This window comes from Schistocerca gregaria, chromosome 1 (assembly GCF_023897955.1).
Source record: "Schistocerca gregaria isolate iqSchGreg1 chromosome 1, iqSchGreg1.2, whole genome shotgun sequence".
In the NCBI taxonomy this organism is placed as follows: domain Eukaryota; kingdom Metazoa; phylum Arthropoda; class Insecta; order Orthoptera; family Acrididae; genus Schistocerca; species Schistocerca gregaria.
This window is the reverse complement of record NC_064920.1, coordinates 960,838,957-960,861,377: the sequence shown is the minus strand read 5'-3', so window position 1 is coordinate 960,861,377 and position 22,421 is coordinate 960,838,957. Positions and strand designations below refer to the sequence as shown.

Below are 22,421 nucleotides of genomic sequence, written 5' to 3'. Positions count from 1 at the left end.
GATTGTCGGCTCGGGAACTCCAGCACGCGCAACAGAGCACGTAATTTCCATTGCCGCCGCTAACGGTACAATTTTTTATGGCGACGCTATAGTCCTGTCCAAGTTGCAGCTGGAAATTTATGAGGATAAACTAACTTCAGCTTTACAGAAACAGCGAAAATACGCATCCTGGCGCCCGGTAGCCGGACGTTTTTTTAATACGGCAACTTTACGTGGGGCGGCAGCGTTACGGGCTCTTAAGCTGCCGTAAACTGCAGTACCGACCCGTCCCGGCCGCGCAGACCGCTGGCCCGGTCCTCGTGATCGCACGGACAGAAGAGCGCTGCGCGGCTTTATTTACGGCACTTTTTTTACGGTCGGCGCGAGGGCCGGGAAGACATTTCGGAAGCTCGTTAATGTACTCTATGTCTAAACTGTTGTGTATCTCCCTCGTTGTCAGTTACTCGATACTACGCCGTCATTTCTCCTGTGCAAAGTTCTACGACTACAGTTTGCACTGTTCATGTATTGGAAGAAGGACTAAAGTTGTACAACTGCCATAAGTAAGCGTAGACTACGGTAGCTTTACAGCAACATTGATCGGTTAAGCTCGTAACAGCGTTACCTGTACGTTAAGTGCGATGCATATCTACCGGACGTTCCCTCACTTTACTTGCATGTGCGATAAGTGTCTTACGCCGTTACTTCCACAAGTCGTCCTTGCGCAATTCACGGACGATGCAGTCATCATTACCAGCAGCCGCAGAGTCGATACAGTGGTATGGGGCCTTCAGCATCAGTTTCAGTTGCGGTCAGCGGCTAACCGAATTACCCTGAATGCGGACAAGACGCAGACCATTACCTTTACTCGTAGTCAGTTCGAACTCAAAGATCGTCTCACACTGCAAAACATCGCACTTCCTTTATCAAATCAGATGAAATATGTGCGAATGATACTGAACCTGAACACACCTCTTTAAGGACTATGTTCAGAGAAAATGCAACTGCTTCACTGCTGCTGAGCCGGCCGGTGTGGCCGTGCGGTTATAGGCGCTTCAGTCTGGAACCGCGGGACCGCTGCGGTCGCAGGTTCGAATCCTGCCTCGGGCATGGATGTGTGTGATGTCCTTAGGTTAGTTAGGTTTAAGCAGTTCTAAGTTCTAGGGGCTGATGACCACAGATGTTAAGTCCCATAGTGCTCAGAGCCATTTGAACCATTTTGAACCACTGCTGCCGAGCCAACATCTGAATGTGAGTGACAAACTACGCCTCTACCGAACGACTACACCGCTGTAAATCCTACAAAACCGATGCCTACAGTTAATCCTTGGAGCATCTATACCGACAAGGAACAGGGATCTCCATCAGTAACTGCACATAGAGACCATCAGGAAACCAATCGTATCTATATTATGTGAGTTCTGTCGTCCCTGAGAGGTGGCATGGCATAAAGTAATGTAAGTTTATAAACAAAAAATAAGAAAAAGTAATGCAACATTGTGCTACAGAAAGTTAAAGTCAGCTGTAACACAAAAAAATAAAAAATGGTTCAAATTGCTCTGACCACTATGGGACTTAACATCTTAGGTCATCAGTTCCCTAGACCTAGAACTACTTAAACGTAACTAACATAAGGACATCACACACAACCATGCCCGAGGCAGGATTCGAACCAGCTACTGTAATAGCAGCGCGGTTCCGGACTGAAGCGCCTAGAACCGCTCGGCCACAGCGGCCGGCTCGGCTGTAACAGTATTTAACATTAAATGTAATATAATAAAGAAACCAACAGCTTAGGACGGTGAAAGAACGTAGCGCCCAATACCCTTCTCACGTGAAAATAATGAGAAAATTACCCCGTTCACCCTTTACTCATAGGAAGTACGATCACGAGGTGGAAGTACTTCTGTGAAACTACACACACGTACTCTCTCACTCTCTCTCTCTCTCTCTCTCTCTCTCTCTCTCTCTCTCTCTCTCTCTCTCTCTCTCTCTCTCACACACACACACACACACACACACACACACACAAACAATGTCTTATTGAATTTCACTACAGACCAGAAACTGTGAATAGTCACTGATTGAAGTTGTATATACGGCAGCCAAAACACTTTCGTTTTTCATAGTTTTCTTCCAATCTATTACTTAAACCTAAACAGTATTATTAGCAAAACTGAAACTGTCAATGTTTAATTCAGTTTTTCTCTCGAATATTCTTGATGTATTACCTGAAACGGAACGGAGGGACTCGGTAATAAAAATAAAAAAAAGAACACTTTTTATTTCATATCTCTAGAAGAAATGATTGCCTGAAGAAAGGTAAGAACGACGAACATCGCTTTCACACATCGTCAACGGAATATAAAAATTCTGTTTACACTGAACCGCCAAGGAAACTGGCATAGGCATGCGTATTCAAATACAGAGATATGCAAACAGGCAGAATACGGCACTGCTGTCAAAATCTCCTGTATAAGACAAGTGTCTGGTGCAGTTGTTAGATAGGTTACTGCTGCTATAATGACAGGTTTTCAAGAAAAAATCTACGTAAATGAATTCTAAATTAAACACATTAATGTGACAAAGTAGTAAATTAATTAATAATAATCAATAACATAAAATATATTTTAACCAATCGTCTTGTATTCGGCGAACGAGCGGTGCCACACAGCATCTCCGAGGTAGCTATGAGGCGGAAATTTTCCATACGACCATTTCATGAGTATACCGTAATCTCATGAATCCGAAAAATACCGAATCTCCGACCTCACGGCGACCGGTAATTGATCCTGCAAGAAGAGAATCGTTCAACGTGACAGAAGTGCAACCATTCCGCAAATTGCTGCAGATTGCAGTGCTGAGTGCATTAGCGTGGGAACCATTCAACAAAACAACATCGGTATGGGCTTTCGGAGCCGAAGGGCCACTCGTGTACCCTTGATGACTGCACGACACAAACCTTTACGCCTCGCCTGGGCCCGTCAATACGGGCATTGGCCTGTTGACGACTGGAAACATGTTGCCTGGTCGGACGAGTCTCGATTCAAATTGTATCGAGCGGATAGACGTGTAAAAGGATGGAAACAATCTCATGAGCCCATGGACCCTGCATGTGTGCAGGAGACTGTTGAAGTTAATTGAGGATCTGTTATGATGTGGGGCGTGTGCAGATGGAGTGATATGGGATCCCTGCTACGTCTAGATACGAGTCTGACAGGTGACACGTACGTAAGCATCCTGCCTGATCACCTGCACCTATTCATGTCCGGAAGACTTGGGCAATTCCAGCAGGACAATGCGACACCTCACACGTTCAAAATTGCTACAGAGTGATTTTCGGAGCACTTGTCTGAGCTTAAACGCTTTCGCTGGACACCAAACCCATCAGACATGAACATTATTGAGCTTATAAGGGATTCCTTGCAACGTTCTGTTCAGTAGAGATCTCCACTCCCTCGTACTCTTACGGATTTATGGACAGTCCTGCAGGATTCGTAGTGTCACTTTCCTCTATCACTAATTAAGACATTAGTCGAGTCCATGCCATGTGGTGTTGCTGCACCTCCGCGTGTTCGCGGGGGCCCTACACAACACTAGACTGGTGTACCAGTTTCTTTGGCTCTTTAGCGATTATTCATAAACAACTTTCATAATAAACCATAATAACATGAAACTCTTGCCTTTGGTCATGATGAAAAGCGTTATATTGAGTAGAAAATAACAATAATTACATAGATTTTTAAATGTTTGTTCATGTAAATTACTTGCATCAAAAATAATTTCTTTGATTACATAAAACATTAAAGGTACGCAATCAAGTAATTTTATTACCTACAAAATGCAATGCATATTTTGCAAAGATATGAAATACAAAGTGGACTAAACTGAACAATGAGCGATTCTGGATATGTCAACACATATAAACAAACAAACAAACAAAAAATCGCCGGCTTCCGGAGTCTCTCTCTCTCTCACGTTCTATTATGTTTCTTTCCCTACGAATAGTAAGTCACTTACGTATTTTATCAAAGCCTCACAACCGTACATTTGGTACACAGTAACCAATAGTGACATTCAGCTACAAATGGTTGGTTGTGCGTGCTGCTGGCGATATGGTGCCGTGTTCAAAATACTGGATCATATTTCACAGTGATGAAATTCGGTCCTCTTCTCGACTTGTGCAACATCTAATCAGCCGAATGCCTTGATTGTTTATGTAGCAAAATCACGATCTATATCTAAATCCACATCCACGCCTACACTCCGGAGGTATTTTGTATAACGCTGTCACTTCCCCACATTTTTGTTCTGGTTCACGGGAAGAAAGATTTCCGCTAAGCCTTCGTGTGGGCTCGAATATCTGTAATTTTATATGGCCTTTTCGCGAGATATATGTTGGAGGGAGTAAAATATTTGTCGACTCTTCTAGGAAGTACGCTGTCCGAACTTTAACAATGAACCATGCAGTGACGCAGACCGCCTCTCTTGCAGCGTCTGCCTCCCACTGGAGTTGTTTGATCACATTCGTGGGGTTTGATACTTAATAAATGAACATATAACGAAAGACGCTGCTCTTCTTTGGATATTGTATATTTCCACTGACAGTCCTATAATTAATAGTAGAACAAGCGTTTTGTAAACTACTTCCTTTGTTAACGGACTACATTTCCCACGGATTCTTGCAATTAATCTTAGCCTGACATCTTCCTTAACCGTAATTAATTTTACGTGATCATTCGAAATCAGATCGATCCATATGTATACTCGTAGATATTTTATGGAAGTATCTGCTTCTAGTGATTGTTCTGAAATGGTGTAGTGGTACAACATTCGCATTACGTTACATTTACGTTGAGGGTCAGTTGCCACTCGCCGTACCATGCATCAGTCCACTGCACGTCTCCCAGCATTTCGCTATAATTTTCTATTGTTGAGACCTCTCTGTATGCAACACCACCACTTACGAAGAGACTTAAGGAACTTTCGATAGTATCTAGTGGGTCAGTTCCATGTCTTGTGAAAAGTAATATTATGGGGCGAGATAGTCTTCCGAAAGTACGGTATCATGTCTGCAGTTTCATAAATCCTACACCTTAAAGTAACTGGTTGTCACTTCTCCGAATTATTTTAGAAATTCAGAAGAAGTGGAATCTACCATTTCTTCTTTGTTTGTTGGAGGCTTCTCTAAGGTACGATGCGAATAGCCACGGCTTCCACTTTCCTCTCCTGTGTCAACCACTTCGTCCCAGAGAAGCACTTACACTCTACGTCTTCACTTACTTGATGGTATATTCCAGTCTACGTCTTTCCCTAACCCTTCTTCTACTCAGTGTTTTTCACCCATTCGCTTCTCACCGATTCTTCGGAGAACTTCATTTGCTGTGAATTGCCTTAATTTTCAGCGTCCTTCTTTAATACCGTGTAGCAAACGTTTCGATTCTTTTCTCTCGGTTTCTCAAGTGTATGATTCATTTCTGTACAACGCAGCGCTCAGATGAAGGCCTATATTTAATGTTAGTAGATTTCCTTAGAAGGTAAATACTCTCATTGCTTATTCCAGCCTTCTACTTAAATCTTCCTTGTTTCTTCTGTCATAGGTCATTTTAATTCCACGGTCGCGGAACCTCTTAACTACGTTTCTGTTTGCTCTCCGATTTTGTTGTTTTTCGCTAAGCTAATTTATTCTAGTTATGATTACACTTTTGATTTACTATTAATTCATATTATGTGCTCTTTGGGTTGTTCACCCCATTCAACAGATCCTCACTTTCACAGAGGATAGCAGTCTAACTGCAGTCAAATTCTGCTATATAAATATTCGTCACGTTTCTGTTACTGCACTACCAGTATAATTTAAGCTAATTTATAACAATTGTACTAGCAAATGCTTCTCACTGAACTACAATTTAAAGCTAATTTTTAACAATTTTACTAGCAAATGCTTCACCGCGATACCGCGTTTTCCAGTAATGTAACAATACACTCCGATTTCGTAGGATGATATTAATCTACCTCGTGCAACTTCACATTCAGATATTTGCCGCTTTGGAGTGCCGTATTTTCCACACTCACCAATAAAAAATGGGGAAGGCCTGAATACACGGCACTAAAGTGACATAACCGTATTAGCATATTTCAAATCAATTTACGTGTACAGACGATCTGTCAACTGACGATAGAATTTTCGAATAGACCGTTCCTGCCTAGTGAATTACGTAAGTTGGAGTGAACGTCGTACGGATATTAGTGTTTTTTTTTTTTTTTGTCCGTTTGTCTTAACCCAATCATCGAGGAAGTGTTTATTGGTAACTCCACAGTAAAGTTAGCTGCACACAGGTATGACAATTCCATTTCAGGATCTTTGACGCTTCTAAAGTTACAGCCTGTTACACGAGGCATTTCTTGCAGCTTGTAAGTGGGATACTTGCACACATACGGGAAGTCATCTGTTTGTTTAAGACAACACGTTTAGGTCTAGTGACTGACTGACTTCATTTTCACAGTGTACTAATTACTTAAAGTATCTGATGTTGTTTTCGTCTGACCTCTCACAGTTGAAAGAATTATGGTGTTTCCATGGCTTGGTGTGCGAGTTTCACTCCTTTCTATTCAGTGACTGTTGTTTTTGTTGACAGAGCGCCGTGAGGTGCCTCCCGCGCAGAGCTACAGACCTGCAGCGGAGATTGGCGAGAGCGATCCCAGGGCCAACGACGTGCTGGTGCGCCATCCTCCACAAGGTAGGCTCACATTTCTTCTAAACATCAACATCACCTCATTTACGCACATTCGAAACATTACGAGTTCTCTCTAGCGGTTCGAGGATTTCAACAAGTTACACGGGAACTAGAGCGTCTTCCCTCATTTTTCAAGTGAATTGGCAGACTGGTTGCGGTACTGGACTCTTATTCGGGAGCGATATGACTCACTTTCACAGGCGACCGCATTCGGGTGTTCTGACTGTTCTTTTCTGTCTACACCCAGAAATAAGTTGAGGCTACATACTTGACTCCTTACTATCTGATTTCGTTTTTAAGCTTCGAAACATTTGACATCAACACTCAAGATTTGTATTTGTTCAGCTTACCTCGCAAATTTCGAGGAAGGTACTGTGATGTTTTCCTTTTTCGTGGATGCAAATGTGAGCTTGCACAACAGATGACATCTTAGGAACAGCCCAGCGGGGTAGCCGCGTGGGCGTCTTGTCACGGTGAGCGTGGCTCCCCCCGTCGGAGGTTTGAGTCCTCCCTCGGGCATGGGCGTGTGTGTTGTCCTTAGCACAAGTTAGTAGAAATTCGATTTAGTGGTGTCTAAGCTTAAGGACCGATGACCTCAGCAGTTTGGTCCCTTAAAGTCTTACAACAAATGTCCAAATTAGGGTATAATTGTAGTATTCCGCCGTCAATAACTTTGTACTTTAACTGTCGTTAATAAACAGTAGTTGAGTAGAAACGAATTGACTGGTACATGAAGTTTCGAGGTTTGCTTGTCACCACTTGTTAATCATGACTTACAGAATTTATTCGTGCGTGCACAACTTAAGCAAACTGAAATAGACATATGATGGACTCGCACATGTGAAAATGTTGTGCAACTGAAACTGATATCATTGTTTCTAATGTCGCACGCTTTCAACAAGAATAAATTTGTTCCCCTCTTTGATACACCCATACTGACCATTTCTCGCAACCAATTTTCAAACATCGGTGTTTTTATTAACATCACTAGTTTGTTCAATCCTCAATTGGACTCCTTCCTCCTTTTTGCAGGCTGCCTGTCCCATATCGACTTGGATTACAGTTTTGTCCCCTTGTCCTCACATGGCTGTAAACGTTGTGTAAATAAAACTCCGTAAATTTTCAGCTTACACTGTCCTAATTTTTCGTTCAACAGTTGCACACTTCGTTATCCTTTTTGTCTCTTCATTATTCTGTTTTTGTCTCAGTATTTGATTGCTTGTCCTCATAAAACAGTTTCAACGTCGGTTAATCTTCATCAATTACTTTGCTGCTGCTTTTGCTCCATTGAGTAATATGCAAGAGGTGGATAAAAACATGGAAACACCAAAAACACAACACACTACCATGACTAATACGCTGTAGGAAAACCGTTGGCATACGAAACACCTTGCAGTCCTCTGGGAATGGATAAATACAGGTAATTCCTGTAAAATAGTGATAGATTCAGGTTAACTATGACGGAGGTGTATAGCGATTGATAACTCTGCTCCACAAAGTAGACAACAAAGGGACAATAATATTGTGGTCATGGTGGTCAGGGGAGATGCAAAAATTCGTCCTCGTCCCCACAAAACCAGTCCGGGACTATGTGAGCTGTGTGGACAGGGGCTCTGTCGTCTCTGAACACAGCATGACTATTGAGGAACAACCAGTGTACCACAGAATGGACCTGATCAGCAAAAGTAGTCACATAATCGTTGGCAGTGATGCGATCTTGTTGAGTAAGCATGAGACCCGTGGGATACCACAATATGGCTGTCCAAATCATCACCAAATCCCCGCAACGTTCCATTCCTGGGATGTAAACTCGGTCAGAAGTTGGAAACAATGTGGAACAAGACTTACCGACCGATTTACTATCTCCCATTGCTCCATAGTCCAGGTTGAACGGATTCGGCACCACGTTTCTCTGTTACCGGATTTTGTATCACTGGTGACTGCTTTTCAAATTCAAGCTTATGCAACTTCCTTCGTGTTGTTCCGATGTTGAAAGGGTTCGTGAAAGCGAGATTCAGTTCTGCAGTGACTCTTCCAGCGGTCCTCGTCTTATTTTTTGTCACTATGCTCTTCAGTGACCGTCACTATCACTCAACACACAAACTTTCATGCACGTTGTAACTTAGCGGATGACGTATGTTCCGTTTTCGAAGTATGCGATACACACTGAAGAGCCTAATATAGTGTAGGGCCCCGCGAGCACCTAGCAGTACTTACACACGACGTGGCACGGACTCGACCAATGTCTGAAGTGTTGCTGAGGGAAATGGCACCTCGAATGCTGCAAAGCTGTCCATAAATCCGTTCGAGTATGAGGTTGTGGAGATCTCTTCTGAACAGCAAGTTATAAGGCATCCCATATATGCTCAATAATGTTCATGCCTGGGGAATTTGGTGGCCAGCGAGAGTGTTTAAACTCAGAAACTGTGTAGCAATTCTGGACATGTGGGGTGTCGCGCTGTCCTGCTGGAATTTCCCAAGTTCGTCGGAATACACAATAAACATGAATGAACGCAGGTGATCACAGTGGATGCTTAAAAACGTGTCACCTGTCAGAGTCGTATGTAGACGTATCAGGGATTACATATCACTCCAACTGCACATGCCCCACACCATTACAGAACCTCCACCAGCTTGAACAGTCCTCTCCTGAAATGCAGGGCCTGTGGTTTCATGAAGTGGTCCCCATACCCGTATACCCGTACATGTCCATCCGCTCGATACAATTTGAAACGAGACTCATCCAAGTAGGCAAAATGTTTCCAGTTTTCAATAGACCAATGGCGGTGTTGACGGGCCCAGGGCGAGGCGTAAAGCTTTGTGTCGTGGAGCCATGAAGGGTACACGAGTGGACCTTCGGCTCTGAAAGCCCATATCGATGATGTTTCGTTGAATGGTTCGCACGCTGACAATTGTTGATGACCTAGCAGCAATTTGCGGAACCGTCGCACTTCTGTCACGTTGAACAATTCTCTTCAGCATTTGTTGGTGCCGTTCTCCCTCTTTTTTTTTTTTTTTTTTTTTTTTTTTTAACTGGTTCAACTGGCTCTGAGCACTACTATGGGACTTAACATCTGAGGTCATTAGTCATCTAAACCTGCGACCGTAGCTGTCGCGCGGTTCCAAACCGAAGCGCCTAGAACCGCTCGGCCACAACGGCTGGCGGTGTCCTTCCTGCAAGATCTTTTTCCCGCTGCAGCGATGTCGCGAATCTGATGTTTTACTGGATTCCTGATGTTTACCGTACACTTCTGAAATGGTCGTACGTGAAAACCCCTACTTCATCGCTACCTCGGAGATTCTGTGTCCCATCGCTCGTGTGCCGGCCATAGCACCACGTGCAAACCAACTTCAATCTTGACGACCTGCCACTGTAGCAGCAATAACCGATCTAACAACTGCGCCAGACACTTGTTGTCTTATATAGGCTTTGCCGACAGCAGTGCCGTATTTTGCCTGTTTTGATATCTCTGTATTTTTATACTCACGTCTATACCGCTTTCTTTGGTGTTTCAGTGTATATCTTCGAGATGATGCCGCTTGAAACACCAAATACTTCGACTGCCTTGGTTACGGAAGCATCCACCTCACGAGCACCAACTATTTTCTCACTTTAGATGTCACTTAGATCCCACATAATGCGCTCTTAGCTACACGTGACACTGTTCTGACCACGACTGGCACTTGCAACTTATTGAGAATACTGCACAACTGCCGTTCGTGGTCAAATTCTGCAGTATAACATTCAGACCTGGTTAGCATCTGCATTTGTGTTCAAGCATTCATTTATGGCGGTGTTTACATATTTTTGTCCAGCCCTGTACTTTGAATAATTGTCCGAATGAATCTTTTCTTGGTCTCATACATTGTTTTTTTTTTCTGACCGCAACAAGGAATTCATTTTATTCTTTGGAAGTTTGTCTAGAGATATCCTTTTTTGTGTAGCATAAAGGATACGTCAGTAAAGCAAAGTACTTTTAACTATGGCAGCAGAACAATGACTATCAGTTTTCGTGAGACACATATTTTGGGTTTGTAATTTATAAAGGAAGTTGCAATATTAGACACATGTTGACCTACATCGTAAGAGATAAACTAATTTTTTTTGTTCAGTTTTTGTCTGTACTCTCTAACCTAATAATATAATAAAGTAAGATTGATCGTTTGTTACAAATGAACTCTTTAACCCGAGGGAACAACACCATGGCTGCACTTATTTAGATGTAATGTTAGATGTTAGCTAATGGAATGTAGACGTAGATGTACGGATTGTTAATCTGTAAACTCTTTTTGATGAACCAATTTCCATTTGTCACATAAATAGATAGGAAAGTTTTCTGATTGCATACGAATGTGGTGGGATACAGCTGGTGAGTGCATGCGGGCGCCAACGCCCCAGGAAGCAGCAGCTGTTGCGTTCGGCCACTGCCTCACCGTCAGCAGTGCAGCGCGACCTCGTTCGGAGGTCCACAAAGGAAGGCGCATACATCAAGCTCTGATTTTACAAGCAATAAAGCACTTTACAAATGCTCACGCAGTCGGTTTAACATTGGCATGTAGTTTCGACCTGCCAAAACAAAGAACAGGAGCGCGGAACAATAGGTTTATGTTGCACGTCTCTGCCATTGACGCCGGGCCGCATCCATTAGGCTACCAACATGTCGCGCATACACGGCGCCAAGTGTTGATATTTATGGAAGCGATCGCTCCATTTGGCATCGCAGCGGCCAGCTAACGAATGGAGTAAAAACCGAAATGTCATCGACCTGGGGGCGGCAGCGCCGAGTCGGTGACGAGGGAAGGCGTGGCCGGCGCTAATTCGCAGCCGTGAGGGACGGCGCCTGTTCGTTATGACGTGACGGACGGCCTGTCAATGGGCGGCCGCGCCATCTGTCTCTTATAATGGCGGCCGCCGAAGAAGCCGACTGACGCGCCGCGCCCGCACAAGTGGGTTCAGCGCGAGGCCGTCTCCCCGTGATTTCACTCTCGAAGTACCATAACTGCTGGTACCACCAAGTCTACAATGTTATTCCACGGCGCTTTTTAGAGTGTCTGGATTACCCTACAACGCAGATTGTTGTCTCTAACCCCCAATTTAACAAGAGGCACTCTTCAGTAAGGCGAAGAACCAACAGCCACATCGTCGGCATACGCCCGAACCGTGGATGTCGCACCAGAAAGGATGCACACTCCGCTTGAACATTCGGCCGCGCCGGCTAAGAATAAACAAGTATTTTCGGCAGGATGCCATGGAACACATGGGAAAGAACTGGCCTCAAGGGTGGAACCGATTATCTCCAACACACGGGCAGAAGAACTATGAGAAACACGGTCAAATCCCTAGTTAAAAGTCTAGAAAAGGGAGGGCATAGTGAACAGAAGTGACTGCAGCAGCCGCAATTACGTACTGGTACTCGTCTATGGGAGTCAAACGCGAGTGCCCAGGAAGGCCACTCTACTCTGATGCTCCTCAATCACTTTCCCCACCATAGAAAATAACCGGCTATCGAGTATTTCATAATCACAACTAAGCAAAGTGAGAGGAGGAAAAGAATGCACAGTGACATGATCAAACTGGTTCGGTATTAATATTATTTTACCCAACTTCAAATCTGCAACACAATCTCCTCTGCATAGACTCGTTTGACGTCGTGGCAAACATCGCATACTAGAGGGGCCGAAGGTGGGCAGAAAACTTCTTAGGAAGGCCGTGCCGGCCAGGTGAATTAAGGGGTGGAGAAGCAGCAGTAAGAGCAAGCACCCCATCTGCCTGAAAGGCAGGCGTGCTCCTACCACTAAGAGCTCCCTGAGTATCATCGGAAAAGGCTCTCGCGTTGTTTTCCATTGCATATAGTCCATTGTAGTATTTGTGGAAAACGCCAACAGTTCCTCCTGGGTCAGTCAGTTGGTGGCCTGCAGCAACTGTGAGAGACGTAATAAAGGAGAGACGATATCGCGACTGATGGCAAAGTAGGTGATAAAATGATGTCAATTCGCCTTAAACGAGAGACTGGGGTTTAGATTAGACCTATAAACCCTCCATCTGTTGCCAATGAGCGGCGGCAACTTTTCTTTCGGAGAATGTCTTGGATCTGTAGATGGGCGTCACTCGCTCTTTCGTACAATTCACGGAAGAGAGAGTAACAAAATTTATAAGTTCTCCTAAAGCCCTTAGCTGGAGCAGCACACTATGATAACAAGGACCAACGTAGCTTCGGCTACGCTAAATCTGTCCGTCAGTCCAACAGCGAAGAATAACGTAAGGTGGAGAGCAGGAAACGCTTCCACACGGCGCCAGCTACATCAGGCGCACTGTTCATGAGCTGGGAGACATACAGCATCCACTGTTCACCAGACAGTTTCGCAGGTTGCCATTCAGAGTCCGAAGCAACGACCAGAACACAGAGGTCAAAAAAGGAAACGTGGATACAGTCAAACGCCATAATGCTATCACGGCTACAAGACGTGGCGGTAGAAGCATATATTTGACCAAGGTGGCATGTTTGTGCTCTCACGCGTCAAAAAAAAAAAAAAAAAAAAAAAATAAAATAAATAAATAAAAAAAATAAATAAATAAATAAAAATCATCGTATGACCCAATTCACTTACTTCACGACAAAAATTTTAATGTGAGGATTGATCGCTAGGAAGTAAAGCACAATGAAAATCGCTACCTAACATGGTCGAAGTAGAGAGGATATAAAATGTAGACTGGCAATGGCAAGGAAAGCATTTCTGAAGAAGAGAAATTTGTTAACATCGAGTATAGATTTAAGTGTCAGGAAGCCATTTCTGAAAGTATTTGTATGGAGTGTAGCCATGTATGGAAGTGAATCATGGACGATAAATAGTTTGAACAAGAAGAGAATAGAAGCTTTAGAAATGTGGTGCTACAGAAGAATGCTGAAGATTAGATGGGTAGATCACATAACTAATGAGGAAGTATTGAATCGGATTGGGGAGAAGAGAAGTTTGTGGCACAACTTGACAAAAAGAAGGGATCGGTTCGTAGGACATGTTCTGAGGCGTCAGGGGACCGCCATTTTAGTATTGGAGGGCAGTGAGGAGGGTAAAAATCGTAGAGGGAGACCAAGAGATGACTACACTAAGCAGATTCAGAAGGATGTAGGTTGCAGTAGGTACTGGGAGATGAAGAAGCTTGCACAGGATAGAGTAGCATGGAGAGCTGCATCAAACCAGTCTCAGGACTGAAGACCACAACACCAACAACAACAACAACAACATGAGACACCAAGGACTATGTGCAAAAGATGTCACGAATTCGCCACTGCACTACCCGGACCAGACGGGGCATATAAAACAGCCTACGTGAGGTCAGAAGCACAACTTATCCCTCTAGCACATTCAGTTAATTCAATGTTGACAATGGGGATACCCTCACGAAAGATAAAGGGCAATATCCGTCCGTTCAGGTGCTACATTAAGAAGAGTCTCAAAACCAGAGGCTCAAAACTGCTGAATAAAACTTGTAAACGTACAATATCAGCAGAAGAATCGTAAATAAACTGACGTAAATCAAATTCAGTTCTGTTAAAATTAAGAGTAATAGAGGTGCAAGCATGACTGACCAATCAGAATAAAAATAGGTGAAAACGGAAAGAAAAAAACACAACTTTATCCACTCTCGACTGTCATGTTCTACAGCCGCATCCATCGACAAATCTGAGGGATGGGGGGCTAGTGCAGCACTCTGCTGATACTTTAGGCTACTGTTTCTTCCCCAACAGCAAGATCCGACTGGATTCGTTGTTTTTGCCTACCTTGTGGCAAGGTGCCGTTCGCTGCCGGCAAAGTGGGAAGATCGTTCACCACATCCAAGTGAATCATTGCCGGGCCTGAATCGGAAGCTGTCTGCACAGGATAAACCCCCAGCGACAGCGACCGTCACACTTCGACAAGACAGTCACATAGCAGACCGGGCATCACGAGAGACAAATCATGTGAAATTATCCCCGAGTCCGGCTTCTCTAAGAGTAAGGAGACAGAACCGTCATCGGAATTGCTAGAGCGAGGAAACACAGAGGTAGTGTTTGGGGGAGGGGGGGGAGGAGAGGAGATGGTTGTTGTAACTCAACACACTGAACATCTAGAACAGGCGCCGAGGGAATCGACACGAAATGTTCCGACCTCTGAAGAGATTCAAAGGAAACATCCGAGGAAATGGAATTAACGCTAGAGTCCTCCATCTCAACTATCGGCTCAATAGTTCGTATCTACTGTTTAGGGAATCAGCAGAAACACGAGGTGCGGGGAGGAGTAGGTGGGGGCAGGACAGGGTGGAACGACATCAGCAGTATTCCCACCCTGTGTACGACAACTCTTATTTTGGATTACTTGAGCATCCGCGCGAAGGGCAGTCAACAAACCCATCTTCCGTTGTCACCACCGTGAATTTACGCTGCTGTTCAAGGGAAGATCGAAGAACAAAAACCCTTCTCGGACAACTGGTACCAAGCTGACAACTCTCATTACGCAAAACGCACGTCCTCACGTACCCAGTTTTTGTGAAGTGTATATATAATAGAGTTGTAAATGAGACGAGATATTTTGTTTCATCTGCATTTCTACAGAACTAATCCCGTTGTAACACTGAAGCCTGTACTGTATGGACCATCGTTCAAGGCGAGTGTTCTTTTCCTAAGCAAACGGTAAACATTATCTTTCTCAGGGGACAGGTAAAAAACACGAACATTCGCGAATGCAACATCAGTGATCGCAAGGGAGACTGTATCAAATGAGTAATTCTTCGACTTGTAAAGGAATTCAAAGATTTAACAAAGAAAACATAAATCACGGTGTCCAAATATGGTGTGTGAACTTGACCCGACGTCAAACCAGAAGTATCTATCAATAACCAGTAGTGGATTTCGAGAGAACAGCGCTGCTCATGACGCGTCAACTTATCAGAAATAAATATGTAAATAAAAAGTAAAGGAACCTCATTCTACCTATCCGTGAGTAGACCTCGACGCCATGGGAACAAAAGGAGTGGACAATGCCACTACGAACAGCACACTTACACCAGCAAAAAGACGAAACCAGCGAAGGGCAGACACTCACAAAGATCGAAAGCCAAAAACCCACGAAAATATCTAACTTCCATCATCGCAACGCTGTGAGATGAAGTAACCTACGCCCTACCCGTAAGGAATAATAAGCGGAAGTGTAATGGAAGCGGACTCTCGTATCCTCTATCATATGTATGATGATCACTACCCGGTATCCATATGGTCATCTGGTATCATAAGGGTCCTGAAGATGATGTAACACCGAACATGTTTACAGTAAAAATGAGACTATAAAAACAGCTAATAGTGTCATCCTGCTACTCAAAGGTCTGGAAACAGTTATTGTCTCATGATCCATTGGAAGCTGGAAATATGGGTAGTTGTGTTTTGGTCTGAGGACAAGAGAAAGAGAGGGCCAGAGGTGTAAGCTAGGAGCGCATTGGTGTAGTTAAAACAGGAACGCTTTTATAGCTTACTCGAGGAAATGATCACTCAGATCACAGCTCGGTCTGTCACTCCAACTTTATCATTCCGCGACACTTTGTGACACTTCTACATCAGTTGCTGTTGTATAGTTTACAAAAAGACCTTTAAATCTTTAGTATACTGCAACTAGTTTCGACAAGTTATGTCATGATTTCATAAAAAGTAATGTTTAAAATTATGTAGAGCACTATGGCATTATTGTAAAATATGTTGCAAATCTAGTTATTACTGTGGTAGCAAGTGGATAATAACTATTTTACAATACTTGACATGTCGCATACACCACTTTAAACTTTTTAGTTTGCCAGATGGTGGCATAAATAGTCAAAACGAGTACTTGAAGATCAATTGAAAAGAATGGGTAGTATCTTGAAAAGAGGGTTTAGGATGAGCGTCAACGACTGTAAAACAAGGATACTTGCTGATGTTGGAGTTAGAGTAGGAAATAGAACACTAAATATCGTAGACGAGTTGTGTATTTGGACAGCAAGATAACTGATGACGGACGAAGTAGACAGGACATGAAATGCGCACTGGCAATAGCAAGAGAAGCGTTTCGAAAAAATATCTGATGTGAATGTAAGTGGTGGGAAGTCTCCTCTCAAGGTATTTGTCTGGAGTGTAGCCTTGTAGCATAGTGAAACGAGGACGACAAACACTACAGAGAAGCGAAGAGAAGTTTTTGGAATGTGGCAATACAGAAGAATCCTGTAAATTAGACGAGTATGTCAGATAACGATGAGGAGGTACTCGATCAAATTGGGCAAGAAAAAAATTATGGCATATCTTCACTAAAAGAAGGGATCGGTTGGTAGGAAATATTTCCGATTATGGTGCAAATGGCTCTGAGCACTATGGGACTCAACATCTGAGGTCTTCAGTCCCCTAGAACTTTGAACTACTTAAACCTAACCAACCAAAGGACATCACACACATCCATGCCCGAGGCAGGATTCGAACCTGCGACTGTAGCGGTCGCGCTGTTCCAGACTGAAGTCCCTATAACAGCTCGGCCACAGCGTCTGGCATTACCCTTTATCTCTTCATGGACAGGGGGTTGGCTTGACTACAGTAAGCGTGTTCAAATGTATGTAGGTTGAAGTAGTTATGCGGATATGAAGAAGCTCACACGTGATACAATTATCACGGATATCTGCATCAAACCAGTTAACAAAATGGGTTTTAGCAGCTTTTAGAGGTTTACATAAGATCTGTAATGAAAGCTGTAGAGCACAACCCAAAAATCGATTCTACATTACCCTGCTAGGCTGACTGTCACGCTGGCGGAAGTGTCAGCGATGTCATGGGTTAATTTACTATGTACGGAAGCAGCATGAAGATTCTCATACAACTCTAGTGCAGTCGGTATAAGTGAGACGTCGTGAAGAAGGTGCGGGTAGAGAGTTACAGTTTCAACAATGTACTTTTCTAGAAAATTATAGCCATATATTGCTTGAAATTTCCTAGAGGATTAAAACTGTGTGCTGCATCCAACACCAAGTCCGAAATCTGTGCCTTTGGCGAGAAAATGCCCCACAGACTGAATGAGCTACGTAGGGTGGACACAAGACGCTCCCTTACAGTCTTAGGTCCGTCAGAACCTCTCTGGTACTTTTCCAACTACACTGAAGTCCACCTTGCGTACGTTGAAAGACTATCCATACTGGAAGACAGGATTTTGCGTAGGAGACTGTTTCCGAAACAAATTCATTCTGGAAACATATTGCTTTTCTAACATACAGTTCACGAAAAGACCATAGAAGAAAAAGATAATAGAGCTCAAACGGAAACTTAGTAGCAGTCGTACTGCACACCATTCGCGACTGGAACAAACGATTGGAAAATGACAGAAGTACACGAAGTGCATACTATGAGATAGTTTTCGGAGCATATTTGCTGATGCGAACGTAGATTACTTGTGACAAACGAGAGCGAATTCGAGAGCCAGATACAGATATTCAATTGGAACATTGCTACAAGCAAGCTAGTAGAATCAAGCTGAGGTCACCTTTCTTTTTCTCCTAATCAGGAGCTATTTGTGTCAACAGTATTAATTTCAAGGACCTGTCTTAGGCCAATGTCGCAACAAAAGGCATTACTGATTCACCATCTGGGTAAGAGTTCACCGGATACTACGATAATTTCAGTTTTCGCGACTTCATTCTTTTGTAGCAAAATCTGTCACTCGTCCTCTAAAGTACAACTTCAGATTAATCAATGCAGTTTTCGACCAGGAGATCGAAGTGTTTGCTGTTTTATATTTGTGAGTTTTATAGTGGTTGGTAGAGGGAGGTGGGTGGATTGGGGCCACTGAACCAAGATATAGCTTTTATTTAACTAAAGCCACAACAATGGACTTCGGACTGATTCTTTTTTTTTAAACAATATTGCTTACTGTCGCCTTACCAGCACTGAGGTACCTCATAGTGTGCGAATGAAGGGCTTACGTAAATAAATTAATTGCCGTTTGACCGTTGACATATCATTTCAAGACTGGACTGGCAACTGCACGCTACCATTAGCAATAGTCGATTGTGACAACCAAGCATGATGATGTAGTGGATCAGGAAGTGCATTAGCATTTGAGAGGAACAGGTTTCAAATTCCCATCCCGCCATGCAGACTTAGGTTTTCCATACTTTCGTTATGCAAGTACGACTCAAGACATCCCTCTCCTTCTCCTTTAAAAATGTTTCATAATATCGTACATTCCGCTAAAGCCTGAAAGATTCGTTCTAGAGTCTTGCTGTTATCATGTTAAAGTATTATTTACTTACGTGTACACTGTTCCATGCACATGCAAGTGATCATGTACAAAAGTGAAATATATTAATAGGCTGCACAATAACTCGTTCCAAATTATTAAGACAATTTGTATAAATTATTACTTGAACCCGTAAATGATCTATGAAACTAGTACGTCACGATTTGAAATTAAAGCAAAAACTTTCTCTAAACTATAGCTCTAATTCGAAGCTGACCAAATAATGCATTAGTATAAGTAGCAAAGAAGACTAAAATGTCTTCTATACATCTCACTGAGAGCAGTTTGGGAGATTCATAAGTAGAGACACCACGAAGAGCATTGCATATGCAGTTGTTGGATGTTACAGCTGCCATATATGACCAATGCAACCAGGTCAGTTTACGTGTTGACAATGAAGAACCTAATACCCACAATGTATGTGTGCCTTGACAGCACATTTCATCTATTGTTCGTTTCTTTTGAATAATTATTTTGGTCTCTCTTTCAGCTGTTTTCCTTGCTTTTTCGTGCATAACTATAGAACATCTATTTAAAAAAGTCGTGATTCTGCTTAGGAGGTTTGTTATTTCAAGAAAATGTTTTATTCGTCAAAACTGGCCAACTCCAACACAAGGATATTTGACCTCAAGGTAAAATGTATCCTACGAATGTAGTTTGCTATAAGTAAAAAAAGAATTATTGTTCCAATTACATAAAGTGCTGCGTTCATGCAATCGAATACATGCTAATACGAGGGTCATTCTGGCTGCAAATAACTCTTTATCTTGATGTTTGAACGAATTTCCCGCAAACATTTCCCGGTCCTCGTTGCTCTGGAACCTCTTTCCACCTAATGAATCGTTTAGTGCACCAAACAAATGGAGATCACTAGGTGGTAAATCAGGACTGTAAGGAGGATGAAGCAGTACTTCCAGCCCATTTTGCCGGTGGTTTCACGGGTTAGCTGAGCAATATGAGGACGTGCGTTGTCTTGCTGGAGAATCACACTTCTCCTTGAGATCCACGACGTCTCTCTCTCGCGGCTAGTTTCACCTTGTATAAAAGCAAATCAGAGCAGTATTAGCTGTTCATTGTACGCTGCTCTTCCAGATAATCACAAAAAAACTGGACCTTCAGCATCCCAAAACAACGTCAACATGATTTTCTGCTGCTGCTGCTTGGGTTGTGAGTTTTATCTTGAGAGTTGAGTTGGCGTGCCTCCGCTTCATGTTTTGTCTTTTTGATTCTGGCTAATAATAGTGAACCCAAGTTTCATCACAAGTTAAACGTTTGTTGAGGAAGTGCTCATCTTCTCTCTCATAACTTTCCTTTAGCTCTGTGCACACTCTCAACCTTGTTTCCTTGTGTAGCCGCGTCAGATCCTTTGGGGCCCATCTTCCACCTTGTTTTTTGGTGCTTCAGCTTGTTACAGATAATATTATGAACTGTCCCAGTACCAACTTCAAGCTTATCAACTATCGTTTCTAATGTCACACGGTGGTTGGCATGAATAATGTCATCCGTTTCACTTCCAAGTCAGGGAGTTGAAACTGCAATTGGTCGGTCAGAACGGTGTTTGCCAGTCACTGAGTCGTGACAAGTTTTGAACAGCTCTACCCACTTGTAAAAATATGCACGACTCATACAACCTTCACCATAAAATTTAGACATTCTACAGTATATATTCACTAGTTTATCACCTTCTGCTAGTAACAAACGAACAACATAAAGTTGTACAACTAATGTGGACGTTTCAAGCGGACTCGCCATCTTGAAATGTATTTTGAGGTTATAAACAAAACAATGTCGATGCATCAGCTGATCAGAGCCCATACCAGTGATGCCAACGTAAAGCCATAAAAGTACCAAACATGCAACAACAGGCTCATCTGACCACACACTGCCACTAACATTGCTGTACTCGCATAAAAATACTGATTCCGCAGTGAAACTGGAACATGGAATAGAGAAATAGGTTTAAATATCAGGAAACCTCAGTTGATCCATGACTACCGTCTTGGTTCAGTAACGTTTGTTTTCCTAGATTCTTTTTTATAGTCGGAGGAACGGTGTAAAATTAGTGACTATGTTTTCTGCTTTTATGTTAACGAAAGAGTGGTTTACGAGCTGTGCCTTCCACAGAGAGTGCGGCGGCGGACCTTCGACTCCGCAGCGCCCCTGCCGTCCGCAGCGAGGCAACCTGCCGCTCGCCGCCGTCGGTGAGGCTGCTACTCCACTGGCTGATAGTACTGGCAGCTGCCGCCAGGTGGCAGTGAGGAGGGGCTGCCACTGGACGACGCTTCTTGCGCCGACACTGACTTCTCGAAATTTAAAATGCAACAACCAATAATGACTCAAGTTCCTGTCTGTAGTGTGGCAATATTTAACTAGTTAAATGTGCTTCTACAGATAAAAAAAAAAGAAAGAATGTTTTTACTGCAGCAGTTTTATGAGTGAATTAACAGTTTCACGAAAGGAAATAAGCCAGGGACAGTCTAAAAATGCAACAGAATTAAATGTGAACTGTAATGTGTAAATATTCTGTGTACATTTATCTCTGTCAAAACACAATATTAATCCATTAGTAAAGTTTGGAAATCATTATTGAATCTATAATAGCAATTATGTAACAAAGTATGTAATTTAATTCATCTGTACTAAAACTTTGCTGTATAACAAATCAGATCTGCCTCGCCCATAATTTGAAGAAACGGATCCTGAAGTCAAAGTGCAAAATAATGAGCTTCTGAGACAACTGCTGTAGTTTTCGAGACAATGAATTCGTTTGATACCTGGTACAAATAACCTTCTGGACATCCTAATTTAGATGTTTGTTGCTGCCCTTAGTCAGAAGATTGCCCAGACAGCCCCATCAGAAAGGACATGCCCGATTTATTCCTTCATCACTAACCTATTATTCTCTCTTTCATTTTCTCACGACCAACACGATGTTAATCTGTAACCTGTATTCATAGCTCACGAACCAAAATCTTAAAATGTTATGAAATTCTACAAAAAAAAAATCCTTATTCCCTTTGTGGAAAGAAAGGAATATTGATAACCCAGAAGTAGCAAGTATTCCTAGCTTCATATCTGCCAATCTGAAGAATATATGTAGTTGGAGTTTTAACAGTTCGGTGCAACTCAATATTCTGTATTTAACACTACACTTCTATCTCACGCATTCGAAAATATTTTGGGAAAACAGCAATCAGTTTTACAATTGTACTTACAAAAACAATTTAGATCGCATAAATGATATTTATTGGCGTCTACTTTCGGTCTAAAGGCGGAACATATTCAGACCGTACTCTGGAACATAGAGTACAGTAAATATAAGGGGCACACAGATAAAATATAAACAATGTAATAAAAATGTAATAGGAAGTTATACTCAGAGTTGATGTTTCAATATGGATGCATGGAGCAGGACGTCTAGAAGTC

The 22,421-nt window shown here is 42.8% G+C and overlaps 1 protein-coding gene across 1 annotated transcript in view; it reads left to right on the top strand.

The window, feature by feature from the left end:
- The window catches only part of LOC126310273 (lachesin-like), a 1,180,447-nt gene extending 1,158,718 nt beyond the window's left edge, over positions 1-21,729 (top strand). The window contains exons 9-10 of the mRNA XM_049992111.1: positions 6,618-6,719; positions 21,120-21,729. Coding sequence (XP_049848068.1) covers positions 6,618-6,719; positions 21,120-21,253 — 236 coding nt within the window. The 3' untranslated portion in view covers positions 21,254-21,729. The remainder of the gene's footprint in view (positions 1-6,617; positions 6,720-21,119) is intronic.
- The last annotated feature ends 692 nt before the right edge of the window (positions 21,730-22,421 follow it).